The sequence below is a fragment of the Carica papaya genome, chromosome 3 (genome assembly GCF_054855325.1).
Source record: "Carica papaya isolate Zhongbai chromosome 3, ASM5485532v1, whole genome shotgun sequence".
In the NCBI taxonomy this organism is placed as follows: domain Eukaryota; kingdom Viridiplantae; phylum Streptophyta; class Magnoliopsida; order Brassicales; family Caricaceae; genus Carica; species Carica papaya.
Window position 1 is genome coordinate 32003790 of NC_142311.1, and position 23778 is coordinate 32027567.

At 35.6% G+C, this 23778-nt stretch overlaps 2 protein-coding genes and 2 pseudogenes across 9 annotated transcripts; 2 read left to right on the plus strand and 2 right to left on the minus strand.

Moving 5' to 3' along the window:
* LOC148268572 (pentatricopeptide repeat-containing protein At3g26630, chloroplastic pseudogene) lies at positions 1-2431 on the minus strand (annotated as a pseudogene). Its single transcript, XR_015818021.1, has 2 exons — positions 2050-2431; positions 1-1624 (listed from the first exon to the last, which is right to left on the minus strand). The product of XR_015818021.1 is annotated as a pentatricopeptide repeat-containing protein At3g26630, chloroplastic pseudogene (transcript).
* LOC148268573 (pentatricopeptide repeat-containing protein At3g26630, chloroplastic pseudogene) lies at positions 2212-5005 on the plus strand (annotated as a pseudogene).
* Positions 5006-12947: 7942 nt separating this feature from the next.
* Positions 12948-14868, minus strand: GLC (HXXXD-type acyl-transferase family protein). The gene is made up of 2 exons (XM_088214704.1): positions 14148-14868; positions 12948-14064 (listed from the first exon to the last, which is right to left on the minus strand). Exons 1-2 carry the CDS (start codon positions 14598-14600, stop codon positions 13168-13170), a joined length of 1350 nt encoding a protein of 449 aa, XP_088070830.1. The 5' UTR covers positions 14601-14868; the 3' UTR covers positions 12948-13167.
* Positions 14869-17346: 2478 nt separating this feature from the next.
* On the plus strand, positions 17347-23510 carry LOC110819866 (arginine-glutamic acid dipeptide repeat protein). 7 transcript variants are annotated; one of them, XM_088216550.1, is made up of 5 exons: positions 17347-17525; positions 17714-17803; positions 18096-18214; positions 19168-20013; positions 21629-23510. In XM_088216550.1, the coding sequence occupies exons 4-5, from the start codon at positions 19168-19170 to the stop codon at positions 23387-23389; spliced, it is 2607 nt and encodes an 868-aa protein (XP_088072676.1). In that variant the 5' UTR covers positions 17347-17525; positions 17714-17803; positions 18096-18214; the 3' UTR covers positions 23390-23510. The 7 variants fall into 7 exon arrangements, with proteins under 7 accessions (XP_088072676.1, XP_088072675.1, XP_088072677.1 ...); XM_088216549.1 differs by having other exon boundaries at positions 17728-17803; XM_088216551.1 differs by having other exon boundaries at positions 17728-17803; positions 18096-18150.
* Positions 23511-23778: the final 268 nt, after the last annotated feature.

Sequence of the window (23778 nt, forward strand, 5' to 3'; positions counted from 1 at the left end):
TTGATCATGATCAGTATCCAAATCCACTTGAAAAAAGAAAAGATTGTTGATTCACTAGTAAGATCGTGTAAAATCACTTGCAGGGATGGACATTAACCAGACCACAAAGATAAGGAACAAAAATGGCCTTGGCACCTTTCTTCTTGTCCTGGAAGAAACAAAAAATAGACCAAGTGATCTCTTTCCTGAGCTTCAGAACTCAGAAAACTACATGCTGGGGACTCGCTCAAATTCAGTTCATATACATGTCAAGAGAGATTTACATTTGAAAAGGAAAGGCCAGCATGCTCCATCATTGGAACTTACTTTTCGCCATTGCATAGAGCTTTAATCATACAGAGAGCTACAGTTGAATACAACCCACATGGAACATGAAGCATGTAAGCTTGAATCTTGAATTGTGCATCCTTTCCAAAAAAATCTTGACTTGTGTAATTCCCCCATTGATGGTCAGAGATTTTCTGTGTTAGCAACGCTTTATTTCAGCTTTGATCGCAAAGAATTCATCAGTCTATAATCCTTATCTGGCATGCTGGCACGATTACATAGTTCTAGCATGCAAACAAAATGTTCTAAAATAGGTTCAATTCCACAATGCTCTATCTTATATCTGTAATATCCTAAACCCTCATCTACATCATTTATATGTACACAAGCAGATAAAACACCAACGAAAGTGATTGCATCTGGTTTTTCGTTTGCCCTTTCCATCTGAGCAAACAGATCAAGTGCTTCCTTTCCACATCCGTGGATTCCCAAGCCGGTGATCATTGCATTCCAAGTGGCTAAACTCTTTCTTTCCATTTTCTCAAACACCTGTTTGGCATCCTGCAAACTGCCACATTTACTATACATGTCGACAAGAGCTGTTCCAAGGTAAGCCCCGAGTTTAAACCCATTCTTGAGAGCAAAATCGTGGATCCAGCAACCCAAATCCAGACTTCCCAGCTCAGTACAAGCTTTCAACAAGCTAACAAGTGTAAATTTATTCGGCCGCACGTTATCAAGCTGCAGTCTTTGGAACAATTCAAATGCCTCTTGAGTGTGTTGATTTCTAACATAACCATCAATCATTGCAGTCCAGGAAACAACATTTCTCACCGGCATTTGCTCAAAGGTTTGACGGGCAGCACCCAGTTGTCCGCATGCAAGAAGCCCGGTAATCACAGTAGTCCATGAAACCACATTTGTAACACGCATTTTCTGAAATACTTTACACCCAGAGTCTAGATCTCCGGACTTCAAATAGAGATCCATGAGAGTCTTTTGCAGAAAAATATCTCGGAACAAACCAGTTTTGATAGCCAATGCATGGACTTCTTTCCCTTTATTAAAACATTAGATGAGGCCACACAAGCTTCTAACACAAGTTTTCTAACAAGCAACTGATCATGAGAGAGTCCATGGCAAATGATGTTAGCATGAATCTGCTTGAAGTGATGCAACTGGTGCATTTCTGAAGCCAGAGGAGAGCTTCTTGGGAATCAAACCGTAGTCTAGAGGCAGAACATGCTATGCGGGATGGAGATTTCCGGGGAAGTGGATCAGGAGAGCAAGGAAGACATGCCAGCATATACTGTGTTCTTCTAAAGCCCAAAAGAGTAGGCGCTATTTTGCAAGATAACTTTGAGAAATGAGAAATGAATAGTAAAAAAAGAAATTCACAATCCTCCAGATACAAACAGAGAAAACCCACTAGAATTCATACATACAGATTAAAGCATGCAAAATTTCAGCACGAGAAGAAAATGGAAGACTTTTATTTCTTGTGAACTAAAAATAGTCTAAATCCTAATTATTATACTTATAAAATTTATCATAATTTAGCAAACTCCACCCATTTCTTCAATAGTAAAATTATGAGTTTCCTTTTCTTCTTGTCAAGTTTACTAACTTGAACTGTATAGACAGCTATGATGATATTTTTCATTCAAATTTTTAGTCTATCTTCATGTAACCTTGCAGCAAACTAAAAAACCCACAACTACAACGCATCTCAAAAGAAGATCAATGAAGTGAAAAGTGGGATTTCGATGAGGAAAGAAATACCTGCTGGTATGCTACCCGTCAATTAAAATACATTGCTGTTGGGAAAATTGAACTGGAAGCTGTATCGGTTCATAGAAACGACGTCGTTTCGTTTCTGCAAGTCCAGAACATCCCTGATATTTTTGCTTATTCTCGAGATATTAACAGAAATTTTTATGGGAAATGGTGAGTCTCCGCTTCCGTAATTCCCGCGTCAAAGGCTGCGGCTTCTTTTCATTTCCTGAAGCAGATGGGAGAGACGGAGGGAAGGAGAAGGTGGTGCTGGACTTGGGGTTTTTGAAAATAGAAGAGATGCTCCTCTGGTGCTACTGGTCGAGTGAGAGAGATGAGAAATTGGTAAGCAGGAGGTCGAGCATGGTGATTGAAAAGGTCGAGGAAGATGAGATTGAGATGGGAGAGGTGCAGAATGCAGAAAGGGTAATGGGCTTGAAGTTATTAATTTTGGGCTTTAATGGAGGATTTGAATTTGAATCGAAGAAGAAAGATCTGGGCTTGAAATGGATTTCTAAATAGAAGTTTAGTATAACATCATCTTATAATATATATGCATGTATATTGGTATTATAATTAATTACCTTTCTTAATCATAAGGTTTGCAAATATAAATCAATAAACTTACTAATAAAAATTTATCCATCACTTGAGAAAACAGTGTGACATAAAGAACTCCATTTTGAAATGATATATACGTACATACATATATATATGTACGTGTATATAATATACATACACTAATATTTTAATACAAATTCAAAGTTCCTTTGTATAATATATATGGTGCAACATAAAAAGGTTGACTACTGGCTGGGTGGTACCACATTGATGTTGGAATATTCAATTTGTTAGGGCTATATAAATACTGAATCTAACACTTTGGGTTGCAAATCTTGAAGGGGATATTCCAATTGGCTCCTGCTGATGCAATTAAGCATCCATCTACTTGAACGTTGAATAATTTTCTTGAATTATTTTTAGAAGGTATATAAATTGTCCATGAACTTATGGAATTTTTTTAAATTTTAGAAATAATTTTAATTATTTCGTCTAGTAACGTAATAAATTTCATATTTCACTAAACGAAACAACCTTACTTTTGTCATTCACTAAAATTTTGGAGATGTTCATTCCGTACACAATTAAACTTCAGTCATTATGTGGGTTGGTTGAGTAGCCAACTAGAAATGAGATTGCTTGTAATTATTATTATTATATATATATATATATATATATATACATGTATATATATATATATGGGGTAAGAAGGTCATCTGCTTGAAACAATGGATGCTGAGAAGGCTTCTTGAGGGCATCTCTTTATTATTATTGTTATTATTTAAAAATCACACACATATATATAACCACCAATGATGTTGAGTATGATCAGGCACAGGTGTTTAAGCTTTAATTTAATATACAAGAATATTCACTTAATATACTTACTTTAGTTTTGAAGAAACATAGATTTAAACAAATTTCTATGAGAAAATCCTAATCCAGTTTCATTTTCTTTCTTCATATTTTGTTAATCAAAGAAGAAAAGAAAACAATTATACAATACATATGAATAGGTGTTTTTCTCTTTAATTTAAACACTATATATTCATATATACATAATGCACATGCAAATTTTTTTTGTTATGGGATGTTACAACTTGTACCATATACCATATGAGCTCAAACATATTATTATGGGAAATCTCCATCCCACATAGCATATTCTGCCTCTAGACTACGGTTTGATTCCCAAAAGGCTCTCCTCTGGGTTCAGAAATACACTAGTTGCAATCACCTCAACCAGATTCATACTAGGATCATTCGCCATTAACTCTCTAATGATCAGTTGCTTGTTAGGAAACTGCTTCACCTTTGTTCTTCTTATGGGAAAATGGATTATGCGACTCTTATATTCCATCAAATCCACCAACCCTCCACCTTTACTTGGAATCTTATTATTAGGGCCTTTACTACCAATGGCAAACCTCACCAAGCTCTTCTTTTCTGTAATCTCATGATCTGTCAGAGCTTGCAGCCTAATAAGTTCACTTCCCCCTTTGTCTTAAAAGCTTGTGTGGCCTCATATAATGTTAATAAAGGGAAAGAAGTTCGTGCATTGGCTATCAAAACTAGTTTTTTCTAAGATAATTTTCAGCAAAACACTCTCATGGATCTCTATTTCAAGTTTGGAGACTTAGACTCCGAGTGTAAACTATTTCATAAAATGCGCATTAGAAATGTGGTTTCATAGATTACTGTGATTACCAAGCTTCTTGCTTGTGGAGAGCTGAGTGCTACCCGTCAAACGTTTGAGCAAATGTATGTGAGAAATGTTATTTCCTGGACTACAATGATTAATGGCTATGTTAGAAATCAACAACCTCATGAGGCATTTGAATTGTTCCAAAGAATACAGCTTGATAATGTGAGGTCGAATGAATTTACACTTGTTAGCTTGTTGAAAGCTTGTACTGAATTAGAAAGTCTGGATTTGGGTCATTGGATCCACGACTTTGCGCTTAAGAACGAATTTAAACTTGGGGTTTACCTTGGAACAACTCTTGACATGTATAGTAAATCTGGCAGTTTGCAAGATGTCAAACAAATGTTTGAGAAAATGGAAAGAAAGAGTTTAGCCATTTGGAGTGTAATGATCACCAGTTTGGGAGTCCATGGATATGGAAAGGAAGCACTTGATATTTTTGCTCAGTTGAAAAAGGCAAACGAAAAACTAGATGGAATCACTTTTGTTGATGTTTTATCTATTTGTGTATATATAATCGATGTAAATAAGGGTTTTAGATATTATAAATATATGATAGAACATTATGGAATTGAATCTATTTTAGAACATTATGTTTGCATGCTTGAACTATTTAATTGAGCCAAAGTTTTAGACGAGGATTATATACTAATGAATTCTTTACAAGAAAAGCTGAAAGAAAACATTGCTAACACATAAAATCTCCTACCACCAATGGGGTATTTTTGAGATTTTTTCTTGAAGGGATACAGAGTTCAAGATTAACCATATGCAGTTTGTCCCAAAATGAGCCTACACGCTTCATGTCTGATATGGGTTGGCATCAACTAAGGTTCTCAGTATGCTTAAAACTTTATACAATGGCGAAAGTAAATTCCAAAGATGGCGCGAATCTTGGCATTTCCTTCTCAAATGTAAATATCTGTTGAAATGAATTTGAGTGAGTCATGAGCTTGTAGTTTTCTTTATAAAAAAAAGATTTTGGAAAGAAGATTACTTGGTCTATATTTTTGTTTATTGCAGGGCAAGAACAAAGGCACCAAGGCCACTTTTGTTCCTTATCTTTGTGGTCTGGTTAATGGTCATCGTCTCCAAGTGATTTTAAATGATCTTACTTACAAATCAACATTTTTGTTTCTTTTTTCAAGTGGATTTCAAGATTGACCTTGATCAATGAATTTTAAAAGTTTTTGTGTGTGTATGTATATATATAATATATTATATTGTAATAAAAAATTATAATTTTTTTATAATTTTCCTAAAAAGGGATTTAGAAAAATTAAAACAATTGTGGGAAAGGGTACTAGTAGGCAAATCGATCAACTAAGGATGAGGGATCATTGTTATTAGTTTATGGATAGACTTCAGGTGAACCATCATAATGAGTGCAAGGGATCATATCCTTAATAACTATGAAATTTTTATAAAGCTAAATTATAAAAAAAATATTTTTAAAAAATAAATAAATACAAAATTACTCTTTTATTCTTTGTTAGATAAAAGATTTTATAACATTTTTTGAATTGTTTTTTCATCTCATGCAAAATAATATTGTTTTTAAGTACTTCACTGATTTAACAAAGTTCAAAACATCTAACAAGAACTTTATATTGATAAGTTAATTGTAGCATGATTCAAGATAAGTGTTTTCAGTAGCTTCACATATGTTTGTCTTGCAAAATATTAATACATTAATCCATTCTTTTTTAAAAATGTGTGTATGCAAATGACATTTTATCTTTTATTTAACAAGAATATTATGAGATGTGACACAATATTTATCATTTTGGTTATTAAAAATATTTTGATCTTGTGTTAGGTTTAAAACCATTAAAAACTTTATCTTAAAAATAATATTTCTAAATCAATCGGGTGAAATTATTGTTAACCTATTTCTTTTCATATTGTGGTTATTTTTCATGGGTCTATGAGTTATCATGTGGGGTTTGGATGTGTTCTTTTCATTGTGTTAGCAATAGTATATCTTTACCCCTATTATTATGTGTTCCAGTAGTTTGTTTCTGAGTGTTTTTCCTTCAATGAGCTTTACATGCATGTGTCGATTGTTAGTTCTTCTTGGATGGGTACCTTTTATATTTTGGTCAATTATGTCCCTGCGTTGTGGCGAGTTTTGTATTGACTTGGTGTTGTAGGGAATCATGGATTTCCTTTTACAATATCTAATGATTTATTAAATCATTTTATTTTCTGATAACATACTGATTAATGTGTTATCGATTAAGTATTTTTACAGTTTAAATTGATTATTTGTTTCTCTATTATTTGGTTTATTATAAATTATAAGGTATTAGAGATTCAATATAATATTTTACAAATCTTCTTATAATTGTACTAATGTTTGTATATTGAAATATATTGAGGCACTTAATAGATTGTTAGTTGATGAAGATCAATATTTATTTATATTATAATATGAGTTATAAACTTCAGCTTGTGTAATGCATTACCCAATCATATTGATGCATATCAGATTATGTAATACCCTTGATTAATTAATTTTAATGTAATTAAAATTAGTATAGTTTTTTAATTTTTTAATTCTTATTTAATGTAAAAATGAAGAAAATTAAATAGAGGATGAAATTAAAAATAATTTTGGAAAAAAAGAGTGAAAATTTGAGTCATAAGGGTATTTTTAAAAGAAAATTCAGAAACTGAGGGGTCAAAACATAATTTTAAAAAATTGTATCACGTAGGATGCCCAGTCAGCGGCCTTTATGAACCGGGGCATGCCGCGTGGCAAGGGACACTGATGCGGTGCCATGCAGGAGGCCACGCTGGCGATCCATGTGCCTGCGATTGGACGGTCCAGATTTGTTCCAGTGCGCATGAACAATGCGGATCCATTCCCTCCCCAGACGCGATCGGACGGTCAGATTTAAATATGGTGAACGGTCCATATCCACTTCCTATTTAAACGCGATCGGACGGTTCAGATCAGATCATGATGAATGGTCCAGATTCACTCCCTATTTAATCGCGATCGGACGGTACAGATCAAATGTGATGGACAACCCAGATTAAAAGGAAACGGATATAAATAACTCTCTTCACATCAAACCTTAACATTAGCCGCCAAACCCCCCTTGCTGGATAAGAAGACCCAGTCGCCGGAAAGAAAGCCGACCGCAGCCACCTCAGAAAAATGCAAAAACTGCCTCTGATGAGGCTCTTCCCGATTTCCGTTATGCATAATTCTTCCACAATTTTAATCACCACTTTCTTCTCTACAGGTTGACCGAAGCAAAACACTCAACTGCGAAGGTGAGCTGGCGGAGCCGCCGCACCAGAGAACTCCGCCGTCAGTAAGTTTCAATTTTTTCAACTTTTTTGGCCAACCAAGACCCCTTAACGTGTTTTCTCCCAGGGATTGATACAAAATCGGCCGAAAACAGCCAACTCGAGGTAAATCACCACCGCGGGCGGCGGTGTCGTCACTGGAGCACGACAAAGCCACCATGCCGAAATTTCAGAATTTGCCAAAAAGGATTTGTAACACTGATTTTGGATTTTTTTAGGATATTTCTAGGTATTTGAAGTGCGTTTTAATCCTTGAAGAAAAATTTAGGGAACCCAGGATCGATGACTTTTTTTTATCAATTGCAAGGTGCCCAGGTCTTCTCCAAGATAAACTTGCATTCAGGGTACCATCAGGTAAAGATCAAGGCAAAAAATATTCTTAAAATAGTCTTTCGAATCAGATATGGACACTATGAATTCCTAATCATGCCATTTGGACTAACCAACGCACCAGCCATCTTTATAGATTTGATGAATAGGATTTTCAGATAATTTCTAGATGAGTTCGTTATTGTATTCATCGATGATATCTTGGTTTATTCAAAAATCAGAGAGGAACACGCTCATCATTTGATTCAGGTTTTGCAGGTTCTCAGAGAGAAGAAGTTGTATGCAAAGTTGAGTAAGTGTGGGTTCTACCTGGAGTAGACTACCTTCCTAGGGCATATCATATCAAAGGATAGAGTGTTAGTGAACTCCGAAAAAATTAAAGCAGTGCTCGTCTGGGAAAAATTGACCTCGGTCAAAGAAATTCATAGCTTTCTAGGGATAACAGATTATTACCGCAAGTTTGTAGAAGGATTTTTTAGCCTAGCTGCTCCTCTGACTCGACTCACAAAGAAGAACGTCAAGTTTGAGTTGAACGAGAATTGTGAAAGAAGTTTTTCAAAATTAAAGAAACAGTTGACTACTGCACCTATTTTAGCTTTGCCGAGCGGATCGAGTGAATATACAGTTTATAATGATGCCTCCTATCTAGGGTTGGGTTGTGTTTTGATGCAACTTGGGAAGGTCATAGCCTATGGGTCTTGGCAGTTAAAGAGTCATGAGAAAAACTACCTCATCTATGACTTAGAACTTGCCGCAATTGTCTACGCCTTGAAGATTTGGTGTCATTACTTATATAGGGAGACTTTTCATATCTATACCAACTATAAGAGCTTGAAACATATATTCACTTAAAAGGATCTAAACATACCAGAGAATATGGATAGAACTCCTCAAGGACTATGATTGCAACATCTTATATCACCTGAGTAAGGGTAATGTGGTAACTGACACACTCAGCAAAAAAGTGCAGGTATATTAGCTCAGTAATAGGGGTAGCACAACAGGTACGACTTTAAGACCTAAAGAGAGTAAAATATTTGGCCCACCTAACTATTCAACCTGAGTTGATCCAGATAATAAAGGAAGTTCAGTCCGTCGATTCCACTTTAGGAGCCCTCAAGAAAGATGCAGAACAGGGAGTTAATTCAAAATTTCGAGTTTCTGCCGATGGGTTGCTTAGATTTTAGGATATGGTGTGTCTTTTAAGTGATAGTGAGTTAAAAAGGAACATCATGACAAAGACTCATAACTCAAAGTTTGTCATGCATCCCGGAAGCACTAAGATGTATCAAAGTATGCAACCCCGATTTTGGTAGAACGAGATGAAAAGAGATGTTGTCAACTTTGTTTCCAAGTGTTTGGTATGTCAGCAGGTCAAGGTAGAGCATCAACGCCCAGGTGGGCTACTTCAGCGATTACTAATTTCGGAGTGGAAGTAGGAACATATCACAATGGATTTCGTAACAGAATTGCCTAAGCCACACTCAGGACATGATGTCATTTAAGTAATTATTGATCGGCTTACCAAGTCTTTCCACTTTTAGCCATCAGGATGACCGACCCCTTAGGCAAGGTAGTAAGAATGTATATCCAGAAGATAGTCAGATTACATGAAATGTCAGTAATAGTAGTGTCCGGCAGGGATCCCAAGTTCACTTCTCGGTTCTGGACTAGTTTTCAACAGGTCATGAGAACGAAATTGTCCCTTAGTACTACATTTCACTCTCAGACTGATGGGCAATTAGAAAGGATGATCTGCACATTAGATGATATGCTCCGAACTTGTGTTCTTGATTTCGAGGGCTATTGGGATGATCATTTACCCCTGATAGAGTTCATCTACAATAACAGCTACTAAATAAGTATTGGTATGGCTCCGTACGAGGTATTGTATAGCCACCCATGCAGATCACCGATATGTTGGGAAGAAGTGGGTGACAGAAAATTGTTCGGGCTAATTCTCGTAGAGGAGACTACAGCCAAAATAGTTAAGATCGTGAAGAACATTTAGACGACTTAGAGTAGACAAAAAAGTTATGCGGACACCCGGAAGAGATATTTAGAATTTAAAAAAGGTGATCGAGTGTTCCTTAAGTTCACTCATTTCAAGAGAATCAGTAGGTTTGGTAATAGAGGGAAACTAAACTTCCAGTTCGTTGGGCCATTTGAAATCTTAAATCGAATTGGTACCGCCGCCTACAAACTGGCACTACCTCCAAAACTTTCTAGGGTCCATAATATGTTTCACGTGTCTATGCTACGCAAGTACAACCCGAACCCCTCTCACATCTTGGCCCACGAACCTCTTTCACTCAAGGAGGATCTGTCCTACGAGGAAATGCCAGCCGATATCGTGGACCGAAAAAATAGAGTACTCCGCAACCAGAAAATTCCCTTTGTTAAGATCTTATGGCAGAATCACACATCGGGAGAGGTCACATGGGAGATAGAATCAGACTTCAGAGCCCAATATCCCCGACTATTCGATTGAGTGAGAGAGAGACAAATTTGAGGGACCAAATTTCTTTTAAGATTGGGAGAATTGTAATACCCTTGATTAATTAATTTTAATGTAATTAAAATTAGTGTATAAATATAATTTTTTAATTTTTTAATTCTTATTTAATGTAAAAATGAAGAATTAAATGGAGAATAAAATTGAAAATAATTTTGAAAAAAAGATGTAAAAGTTTAGATCCTGATGGTATTTAAAAAAAATAAGAAATTAAGGGTCAAAATACAATTTAAAAAAATTATGCCACGTAAGACGTCCAGTCAGCAGCCTTGACGAACCGGAGCGTGCTACGTGGCAAGGGACGTTGATGCGGTGCAACGCGGGAGTCCACACTGGTGATCCGCATGCCCGCAATTGAATAGTCCAGATTTGTTTCCGTGCGCACTGACAGTCCGGATCTATTCCCTCCCCAGACGCGATCAGACGGTCAGATTTAAACACGATAAACGGTCCAGATTCACTTCCTATTTAAACACGATTGGACGACCCAGATTAGATCGCGATGAACGGTGCAGATTCATTTCCTATTTAATCGCGATCGGACGACCCAGATTAAAAGAGAACGGATATAAATAACTCTCTTCACACTAAACCCTAACCCTAATCGCCATACCCCCCCTCGCCGAGAAGAAAGCCGATCGCCGTAGCAATAGGAAAATACAAAAACCACCTCCGATGAGGCCCTTCACGATTCCCATTTTGTGTAATTCTTCCACCATTATAATTATCATTTCCTTCTCTACAGGTTGACCAAAGTAAAATACCTAACTGCGAAGGTGAACCAGTGGAGCCGCCGCACCAGAGAACCTCGCCGCCGATAAGTTTCGATTTTTTCAACTTTTTTGGCCAACCAAGGCCCTTTAACATGTTTTCTCACTGGGATTGGTACAAAACTGGCAGAATTCGATCAAAAACAGCCGATCCGAGACAAACCACCGCTGTGGGAGATGGTGCCGTCACCGGAGCACTGCAGAGCCACCGTGTTGGAATTCCAGAATTTGCCAAAAAGGGTTTCTAACACTAATTTTGGATTTTTTAGAATATTTCTAGGTACTTGAAGCGCGTTTTAATCCTCGAATGAAAATTTAGGGAACCTGGAGACCGCCAGTAAATGTAGTCAAAAGTTAGCATTTTGGACATCAGTTTGAGTAAGAATCCTTCACCTTATTCCCTGTTATAGAATTGAAATTTAATTTTAAATAATATGGTATTTTTTAAAACTTAAAAAACATTCATAATTACTTATATGTTACTAATGGAGTCGGAACCGGTTATTTACTATTGTTTGCTATATTTAACCGATTGCCTGATTTTACAATTTTTGAATACATGAGAATACACTAAAATTGGTATAATGATGCGATTGTATTCCTTTGATACATGTTTTTCTTGTTTTATGTGATTACGGTTAAATTGTGAATCTGAAAATTAAAACGAAAAATTATTTGATTAAGTGAATAGATGAACGACAGCCTTACTGGATATCCTATAATATGGTGGACGAACCGGGTACATAGGGAACCCTACCGTGAACGTTACCTCATACTGGACGGGGTATCGAGATTTAGTAATTTGGTGCTCATACCGGACGGGATATGGGGACGACCCGTTTCACCTTTATACCGGACAGGCCATTGAGGGATGGTATCTTTTGGCGCTCATAGCAGACGGGGTATGAGGATGACCTATTAATTAAAAATGTTAAAAAAAGATTCACACATAATGAGAATATCTTTATGGACCCCCGTGGATACTAGTAGACTGATAAAAGGGAAGGTTGTTGTTCCGATTGATTGTATATGAAATTATGGTATGTATTATGTTATTGACTCTATAAGTTATTTTTGAAAATCTCACTACGGTCAATATACGGTAAATGATTTTATTTATGACAAATGAATTTATTTAAATTAAGAGCTCCATTATTTGTTTTTATTATTTCTACCAACCTTCATTTCTGTGTCGGTGAGTAGCGTGATATTTTTTCTAGAATAGTGTAGCTCACTTTTTCATTAACCATTTCAAATCAAGAGGATCAGGATTCAGAGCTCGATTCATAAGAGGGTTGCGAGTAAGACGTTCAATTTGTTTACTTTTAATTTATTCTTTTAGTTATTAGTTGTTCTTTTAGAAAGATTATTCCCGTAAACTCTATTTAGTACTTTCATTTATTGTGTAAGGAATGTAAATCCTAATTTATTATTTCGCTTCTATACTAAATTTATAATTTATCACATTTGGAGTTCACGGACCGTTATAGATGAAATCGATGCCCGTTATGGGAAGCTTTCTTGCTCATCTTGTTTTGGTGATGGAGGGCCACCATTATCTACAAAGCGGACACAGGGACATCCTTTGTATGGAATATGTATATGTAAAAATTTCATCTTTAGAATTTGATGTCATTAATCTTTCAACACTTACATATATATACACAATTTTTAAATCATAATTCTGTATTATTTCAAGATGAAGAATCATAAGTTTGTACAATACAAGCTTGACCCATTTTTATCATTTATCCTTCTGAAATATATTATTGATCTTAACCATAATAGCCTTGTGCTTTTATTTTGGGATTGAATTTTCATAGCGATATTTACATTATACATATATAATATTCGCAAAAGATTCATATGAAGAACGAACTGCAGTGTGTGTCTACATATACATATATATATATATATATATTAATTTAATCCTCAATCTCATAAAAATGAACCATGAATTTCTTCATCTTCTCCGGTTCAAGTCCCATCCAAACATTAATCCCTCCTTTCTTCCCATCAGCAAGCAGAAGAACAAACTCATCGTTCCCACTCAACACTGGTCCTCCATGCTTCGGCTTCCCAAACCCAAAATCAAGCTCGTTAAACGGCAGTTTCAACCATGCCGACACATAGAAATTCCCATTACAGCTCGCCGGAATCCCCTTATAAACCTCCAGCCAATCTATCACCGACCTCACGTACTCATCCGACACTCTCCCCCTCGCCTCTTTCATCTTCTCTACGCAGAACCCAAATGGCTTCTCCCACAGATCCCCCACTCTCGCCGTCGCAGACGCCGTCACCACAGCATTTCCGGTGAACCCATTTGGCAAAGGTGGCGAAACTTTCGATCTCACGTCCACGGCGAACAGCACGGTTGAGAACTCGTCCATGTCGGAGAACACCGACTTTGTTCTCGCCCGCCATATGTGAGCCACCGTGGCTTCAAAGTTCGAGCAGTTATCAATGGCGGATTTTTCCTTAAGGGTGGTGATCATTTGAGGGGTGAGGGAGAAGAGTTTGTGAATGCATTTGGTGGAGAAGATAAGTGGAGATGGAGATAAGTGGTCTGGTGCTGTAAAAGACGACGCCATTGATGGAATCTGTTCGAGCTTCACGTATTCTTTATGTGGGTAATTTATTACAGGAGGGTTTCTTGCTTTGAAGCAAGCTCTATCATTGTTTACTGATTTGGTTTTCAGGCCTTCGCCTCTGCAAACTGAAGCAAGGTTCTCCAACATTTCCATTGCTGATTTCCCATCTAGAATTGCATGGTTTGTTACGAACCCGATTGAAAAGCCTCCGCAGGAAAATCTTGTCACCTGCAGAAGTATTGCATTATTAAATAGGTCCAATCAATAATATCATTTTACTGTATAAGAAGAAGAAGAAGAAGAAAGAGTGCCTGGATGGTAAACAAAGCAGTTTCAGAGAAGCTTTTGTAAAGACCAGGGCGATGAAGAAGATGATGGAAAGTAGGATTTGGTAAGGAAAGATCTCCGAGCTCCTTCAAAACCAATCTCGAACATGCACTGACGAACAGCACGCCGGCATTGTTGCAGAGAAGCTCCAGCCGACGAGATTCCTCGTTGAAACGGAGCCTACCCGCCATGAAATAATAAGGAACAAGAAGCACATCTTGCACCGCACTCTTCACTCTCCGGCAAATATCGACCGGCGAAGAAGCCTCTTCCGGCGGCACCTGGAAAAAATAAACTGTTTCAACGGTGAAAATCACAGCCTGGTCAATATTGGATAGGAAGATCGTCTCCATCTTCATTGGGTGCTTTGGAGAAACCAGTGTCACAGGCTCTTGCTTTGCTATGTCTTGTTTGGTTATGGCGAAAGTAGAGTCCATGGTGGGAAAAAAGCTTGAATACTGAAATTTGGGTATATGGGTTTGAGAGCTGAAATATATCCTAACTTAGTTGGACTATATAAACTACTATAAGCAATATCTTAGTATTGCTTAGGATTACTCTAAATGTATTAAATTAACACAAACAAGAAAACTGTTAGTTAGATAATTAGTATATTTTCTTATTTAGAGAGTGTTATAGGTTCAAATCCAAACGTGTTATGAATATGAACTGAAAAATGTTATAAGTTTGGAATCTAACAGTATATTTTCATTTAAATTATATGTATATATCATGAAATATATACATATATATATATATATATATATTTGAAGTGTTTATGAGAGAGTGTATAGGGGAGAGGAAAAGAATGAGGAGAGAGGGGTGAATGGTGTGGAATTAAATTAGGCAAAAATTCAGTCTTCATTCACTTTACTTGAACACACTTGCACCAAAGATCATGTACGGTACAATTGAGAGAGACAGAGACACAATAAATATTTTTAAAATAAAAAATAGTATAATATTTAATGTAAAAAATATTCTTAATATAAAATGGCAAATTCTATGTTTAATTAATTAATTACGTTATAAAATTAATAATAAATTATGAAATATAAGAAAGCAGTATATGGGTATGGACCTACTTTGAATTTGTTCAAACCCATAGGCCCATGCTTTATTGGGTGTACATATACCAAATCTATTTATACAAGGATATGCAAGAACCTTCAATATCTAATTTAATTTAATTCCAAATAATTATTTTTAATTATACACTTTTAATTAGATGATATATAAAACCAATCATAATATGATAAAAAATAATTTTTAAATAAAAATAAATAAACTCAAATTTACAACATATTATAAAAGAATTTAATTTCTTTTATTAGACGGTAAATTTTTAAATTTTCGTCAATAATTTATTTGAGTAGTAAAATATTCAAATGTCAATAAATTATTTAAAAATTACTCCATTAATTTCAAGATTTAGAAAATTATTTGAAGAGAAAAATTCTGATCCATGCTCAAAATTGATAAATGTATTAATCAAATTATAATTTTGATCAATTTGGAAAAGAAAAAAATCCAAATAAAAATTTATATATATATTTATTGTTCTTCTCCCAAACTTTCCTTTTCTATGGTATCCTCCAAAACACAATATCACCACATGCATGAACTAATTACTCAGTTTTCTTTAAGTGGGTTTTTGATATACAGGACTAGTACATATGTGTGTGTGTGTGTGTGTGTGTGTGTGTGTATATATATATATATATGTGTGTGTGAATTAGGTAATATATGTGTCCCAGTTATGTAGTAATATAGCAGCACATAGAGAGTAGAGACAGTGTTTGGAAAGCTTTAATTGTGTCTTTTTTTTTCAACGCTAAGCAAAAAAGATTGATTAGGAAACAAAGAAGAAAGTGAAAGGGGCAGTGTGTGTGTTCTAAAATATTCTTAACTCAAGATAGGGTAATCGCCACATGCCCATAATTTTATATTATTTTTATTAATTAATTCAACATTTTTTATAAAAATAAAATAATTTATGAATAATTATTTTCTTTTTTTAATGGGTTTTACTTATTTAATTTTCTTTAATTAACAATTATTATTTATAGTTAATTATTAGCTTAATTACTTAAACACACGGTAGTAATATTTAATATAATCAGGTTTTTTAATGGTAGCTTACATTTTTGGCAACATTTTTTGGGATGCGGATGCTAAAACAAGATATATACATATATATATATATACATACATATATAATTAGATCTGCACTGTAAATAATTACCAAATAAAATTCTCAGCCTGCAAATTTGAACTTGAATTATTTAATTTTATTTTTTTCTGCGTCATGAAATACGGTCCCGTTTTACCAAAGGTTGACTGTTTTTAAATTACACACACAAGGCTGTCACGTGGAAATTGAAACATGTGAGTATTTCCCAGCTAAGGGTATAAGACTACCAAGACCTCGTGTGTGTGTGTGTGTATACATACATATAAATACATGTATATTTATAGAAATATATAAATATATTACATTTATTTATCTTATTATTTTAATATATCATAATACATTGACCTTAAGTTTATTCTTTAATTTTTTGGAAGCATATTTATTTACATTTGTTCAATATTATTAATGAAAATACAATTATAATTTATGGACTATAATTTTTTCAATAAATTAAAAAACTATTTATTTATTTATTTATAATAATAAATAATTATGAAGCCACCTCTCACCCTCAGGTTCCCTCGCTCTTAGTAAATTTCTGAAAAGGATAATTTGGTCATTCAAACAAACAAATCCATTTCAAAGCGACGAAACCCACGCCCACTCTCAATCTCCGCGCGTCGCCCCGGACCCCACGCAATAATCCACTTAGGCGTGTATTAAATGCTCCCACTAAATTTATCTCCTACGGTCACGTCTACGTGGGCTCTCACTTCCTTGTCTTTAAAATTACCCACGTTTTTCGTTTTGTAATATGATTGGTTGGGATTTTATAGAGCGCTGGAACTGTTCGTAGTTGATAACTCGATACTTCAGATGAAGGAATCTTTTAACGCATGCCACGCGTCATGTGCTCCACGTAATAAAACTCACTCGTCTAAGTAACGCGTGGGCATATATAATTTTTTCTCTCTTTTGCTAAAACGTGACCAGAGCCCCCCCTCTCCTCTCTCTATAAATTTTTTTTAAAAAAAATAAAAATAAAAAGAAAAAGAAAAAAAATAAAACAACTTCGTATATTTACTTCTCTCTCTAAAAAGGCAGCGACTAGCAAGAGAGAAAAACGACTTTGGCTTATTTTTATTTTTATTTTTGGGTTCATCTCTTGAAAAACCTCCCGAATTCTTTTGTTTTCCGCCATGAAAAGGCAGCTCCCTTCTTAGTCCAGGTACTCTCTCTCTCTCTCTCTCTCTCTCTCTCGCTCTTTCTCTGTTTTCTATACATATATGTATGTGTATATGTATTTGTTTGTATAAACGACGACACGTTTATCTCTCTTTGTTTAACTGTATATATATGTTCACGTTTTGTTTATTTTCCAATCTGTAAGTTGCTAATCGGTGGATAACAATGAAGAACCACTTTATCAGGTTTACTGTTTCACTTCATCTCCTGCGTTTTGTTTGGCGTAATATAAATTCATCAATCTTCTTCTTCTTCGAAGAGGTATAGTAAATTTCTTTTTGTCTATTATTATTCTTTGCTTTTTATTTCTTTCGTTTATTATTATGCTACGGGATTCATTGTGTTCTTCGTGTGTTTTCGCGGCTTCTTGCTGAGTGGAGAAGACGAATTTTCTGGGATCATATTGGAATTCTCACTGTGAAGCGAACGGTTTTCTTGTTATATGTTTTTGGTTCTTCGTACTGATTGATTCTTGTTTTTCTCTTTTGTCGTTTGTATTTTCCTGTTCTCTATGTGTTTTTTTTTTTTTTTAATTTTTACTACTGTTTTGCAGGTTTGAATGTTGCTTCGTTTTTGCCTGGTTGGTTTGAGATAAATGTACTTAATTGGTACTTATATTTATTACATATTTCGGATCCTTCGTTGCTGGTTTCGGGTTCCAAATGGATCTGTGTCAGTAACATGCTATCTCTTTATATGTGTTGCGTGTTTAGTTTAAATATGCTCGAAGCTATTGGTTTTCTGATCTTATTCAAATTATATATCTATTTTTTTAGTTTAAGTATCTTTTAAATTCGTGGGTGAGTTCTTTTTCTAGTACTGTTTGATCCGTGATATATATTTCTTTTTTGATATCAGTATATAATCTGTTACTTTCTGGTGGGGAGGAGTTTTGGTCTTATTTGTGTTATTATGATGAACTAAAATTACATACACTCGAATAATTTGCTTTTTGCTGATCTTCTCTGCTGAATTTTTGGTATTGTAAAAATTTTTTTTTTTTTTTCCTTTTAAGTTGGCCCTTATTAGAGTTGTTGCTTTTTTTGTATTTCAATGTGTCTATTGGAGTTAAACACTTCAGCTAGTGCATTTAAGATGTATATGCAGTTTCTGGATATAGCTTCATTATGTTTATGTCATTATGAGCAACTATTTTCCTGCCTTTTTTTCTTTTTGGCTTTATGTTAGTTTTGGAACCTTTTCTAGATGAAGTTTAAGGATCAAAATCTACTGAAAGTTTCTAATTGCACTTGCAATCTTATTGGTTTTGGTGAATGATCCTACTGCCAGAGTTTGTAGTCTGTCTAATTATTTTAATTGAAAATCTCACAATGCATTGATGTTAACTGTTTGATTCAGAAACAAAAATCACTGTTTCTGCAAATTCGATGCTTCTTTATTAGTGTTCTTTTTTTTTCTTGGATCAAGTTTATTTTGTCTTCTAGAATCCTACGATAGATGAATCATTAAGCAAACAAATGGGAAATCTATGTTCTCCTATCTTGTCTTTTATGAAGCCCCAATCTTGCTTTCTGCATGGGCAATTTAAAGTACTTTTTTTTTTTTTCATTTTATATCATACTAGAGGCAATAACATTCTTTTGCTTGTCTGATTTCTTTTGTAGATGGATGTAGTTCAAGTGAATGACAATGGCCCCTGCTCTGAAGATACATATGCTGAGAAATTACTTTCATCCGATTCTCCTGATATATGTAATATATTTGGAGAGCCAGATGTGCTTCCTCGAGTTGGAGATGAGTATCAGGTTGAAGTTCCATCTCTAGTAACAGAATCTGATACTTTCTGTCTCACAAGGAACCTAACTGATGTAAATAGTTTGCCTAGTGTTTCCCAAGATTTTCTAATGGGACTGCCCTTATCCATTATGTGGATCGACATGGGCAAAGACATTAAAAGTGAAATGCTGGGAACTGTTGGTAATCCTGCTGAAAAGTCCAATGAGAAGAAGTCTGTGAATTCTGAATGCATCAAAGAGACCCAAGTACTTTCTGAAAGTACAGACTTAAAAACTAAAGTTGATCCGATGGATATTACAAGGGACAGTGGGATAGAAATGGAGGAATCAGCAACCTTAACTACGTATCAGAAAATGAATACTGAATTGCCCCAGAAGCATGTAGGTGATGGTTATTATATGGTTCCTGGTACGCTGGGTGACACCTGGAGTGATATTGAAGAAGCAAGTTTTCTACTTGGTTTATATATCTTTGGGAAGAATCTTGCTCATGTCAAGAAATTTGTTGAGAGTCAAAAGATGGGAGATGTACTGTCATTTTATTATGGAAAGTTCTATAAATCTGAGAAATACCGAAGATGGTCAGAGTGTCGGAAAGTGAGGAGTAGAAGATGTATATATGGGCAAAAAATCTTTACAGGAGCAAGGCAACAAGAATTCTTATCCCGTTTGTTACGCCAAGTGTCAGAAGAAAGGAAAAGTACTTTGCTTGAGGTACTTTATGGAGTATTTTTACCTATTGCCAAAATTTTGAATTTAGAACTTCTCAAACAATGGATTGGTTACATATGAAACTGGTGTGCATGCACGCATGTGAAGATATCACAATTTATATGCAAACGTAATCATTTGCTTTTCTTAAAATATGTCATCTGTATCCATGCGCACACATTAACTGGCTTTAGCAAGCAGGATACTGTTTTTGTTTGGCCCTATTTCAGAAAATTATTTTATTTGTGTCTCTAAAGAGTAACACTCTTGATTTTCCAGAAATTTCTTGCTGCTTTCTGAAAGTCTGGACCCAGATAGTCTATCAACTAGCATTTGTATGTTTTGTCATGCGGAGCAGTGATTTCTGGTCCTTCTAAATGAAAACTTGTATTTCTGTGGTATGTTACGTCATATAAACAGATAATGCCCCATAGGCGAGGTTCTTGATGCTTTGAGATTTACCCATGGAGTATACATTGAAAACTAATTTTGTTATAGAGATTAAACATTATGATCAGAGTTAACTCCAATCGAAACTCTGTGGATCAAGGATGGTCTTGAAAGCAGGGCTTTTGAGATACTACGGAAATCGATTTCTGACTTTATTTATCTAATTATAGACATGAACACGAAATCTAAAATACTGTGGTTGAACGGGAAAACATGCTATTCTTTTCCTCATAACATCCTTGAATTAATTTCTACCTCCTATTTCCCTCTACCCTTACATAAGTGCTGCCATCATCACTATAGCCACAAACATTTCCATTTCCATTTTCATCATCCGTGCCATCATATCAGTTCACACCTGATGCCACCACAACTGCTATTATCTGCCTCAATAACATCACCATCATCTGTATTGCTATGCTTAAAAGGATTCCTCTGCTTCCACTTGTCAACCCTGCTCACCTTCTTTTGTACAAGTAATTTTTTCAGCACTTGGGTGCACCCCCTAGTGAATAATAAACTAATATTTTCTGAAAAAATAAACTAATCATCATTGTATTCATGTTGTTGCTACCTCCTGGATTTTCATTATCTTCTTCAGCTTCGGAAGACTCCGTCACTCCCCTTTCACCTGTGTTATGTGCCACCGGTAACCATTTTTTGGAAGTAATGCTTCTATAGTCAAATCTTCAGGTTATTCATTTGTGTATTCTTGAGAAGATATATTTTAATCCTTTCTGACTGTATCTAATGGCATTCACAAAATAATAGTTTTTTATAATTGTAATAGGAACAAGGTTTCAAAGTATAGCTCTGTAAATTTGAGAATTGTGTCTGGGTAATATATCATGATGATTATGTAATGTATTCAGCTTGATGCTAGATGAAACCAATCATCTGTTTTTGTAGCACCGGATGCACAAATCAAAACGTTTTTTCATTCATTCTTTGTTGGTTAGGTCCTTTATGTGTGTTTTATATTATGAAAAAATTACAAGACACTGACGGGCTTTATGGATGTTTTCCTTCAGTTTCAGAAATGAAGTGGTAAGATTGTAACAGAAATTCATGCCTGTTGCTGTGGTTGCTATTTTTTATCCTTTTTCAATTGTCAGTTACATAGAAATAATTTTTCTTTTGCTCACTTATGAACTTTGATCAATTGTAGGTTTCTAAGACATTTGGAGATGGAAAAATGCTGCTAGAAGAATATGTTTTTTCTTTAAAAGCTGCAGTAGGGTTGAATGCTCTTGTAGAGGCAGTGGGTATTGGTAAGGGGAAGGAGGATCTTACTGGCATGGCTGTGGAGTGTATGAAGTCCAATCAAGTTCTTGCTGTCCGTCCAGAAATACCAATTGGGAAAGCATGCTCTAAACTTACTCCATTGGAAATTATTGAATTTTTAACAGGTGACTACCGGTTGAGCAAAGCCCGATCAAATGATCTCTTCTGGGAAGCTGTCTGGCCTCGTTTGCTTGCACGAGGTTGGCATTCTGAGCAGCCTAATAACCAAAGTTGTGCAGCTGGTTCCAAGCATTCTTTGGTCTTTCTTATCCCTGGTGTTAATAAGTTTTCCAAAAGGAAACTAGTGAAAGGAAACCACTATTTTGATTCTGTTACTGATGTCTTGAATAAAGTTGCTTCAGAACCAGGGCTTCTTGAACTTGAGTTTGGAGCAGATAAGGGAAACAATATCAAGGTAGAAAATGGGTTGGCTGATGAAACAAAACTGGGCCAAGACCTTCCTGATAAGAACCGCCACTATTATCTCAAGCCACGGATTTCAAACCGTGCTACAGATGCTATTAAGTTCACCATTGTGGATACAAGTTTGGTTAGTGAGGGAATATCCGGGGTGAGAGAATTCAGATCCTTACCTGTTGAAATGAATGCTTCACCTGCTAGAATTTATTCTATCAGTAGTAATGCCAGTTCTTCTGAGGAGTTATCAGACGAATCCGAGTCTGCCAATACCTTACCTTTTGATGGGGATAATACTGTTACTTCAAGGCCAACCATGATAGCTTTTGACAACGAAATCTCTTCTGACAGGAATGCTCCAAAACCGATTTATGCCCTTAATGGCCCAGATACTAATAACATGACTGTGAAAATACCAAAGGAGGGAGATAGGAACATGTGCAACAATATTCAGCCAAGAAAGGGTGTGAAAGATTCAGGGCAGAGGACGAAACCTGACCATAAAAATCATTTAGCCCCTGTTGCCAAAAGACGTCGGAGATTAACTGCTTGTACTCGTGCTGAGACAGTCCGAAACACAGCAAAAGTCCTGGGCCCCAGAGTTGAAAAATATGAAACGAGTTGCTGTTCAAGTAAGTCAGATCTGAGTGCAAATGTCCTCTCCCAAGCGGATGCAAGTAATGCACCTGAAGACAAACTATCATCTGCCTGTTCTTCATCTAAGAGCAGCCCGGTCAATGAAAACGCAGGGACTTGTGTTAATATTTTTGTGGAACACCCTCTTCAGGAACATCAACCCCGGGAACTGATTGACCTAAACTTACCTGTTCCTCAGGACGAAATTGATGGACCCTTCATGATGGAAGTTACAGAAGAACAGCATGATCAAACAAGCAAGCAGCCAGAGGATCCCATCTGGCTAAAGGAACCCAATAATGTGACTAGCTCTGACCTCCAGTCCAACATGAATGGTCGCAGACAGAGCACAAGAAATAGACCTCCGACCACTAAAGCGCTTGAAGCCCATGCTTGTGGATTTCTTACTGTAAAGCAGAAGAGGAAGTGTAAGGATGGTTTGCCATCAGAACCAAGACCTTCCCGTCGTGCTCGTGTTAGAACTACCACTGCTGAGAACATTAGTGATGGAATTGTGGATTCCAAAGTGGAGGAAAAAGCAAATGGGGTGCATGAGAAGTGCTTGGCAAGCTTACAGTCTAATTCAAGTTGAAGTTTCTGTTATTATCTTTTATATTGGTTAATAACATTTACTAATTTTTCTTTGTGCTTTCTCTGAGCCAAATATTCTTGGCTATTGACCTTAAATAAAAAAAAAAATTTCTTGGCTGTCACTTACATCTGGTTTTCTTGGATTTGTTTCTGCTTTTGGACGAGTATTCATATCTTGCTATTATATATGTTAACAATTCTCAAATTTGTTAACTTCCTAAGTAAACTTAGGCTCCATTTGGTTCACCGAAAATGATTTGATGGAGGTCATTTCCCCTATTTTCTTATTTTTTATTGGAGAAAAGGAAAATCAACTGAAAGATCTTTTTTCAGTTAAAAGAAAATAATGCAAAGAAAAAAAGGAGAAAACAACCTCTTAAGACAAAGCAG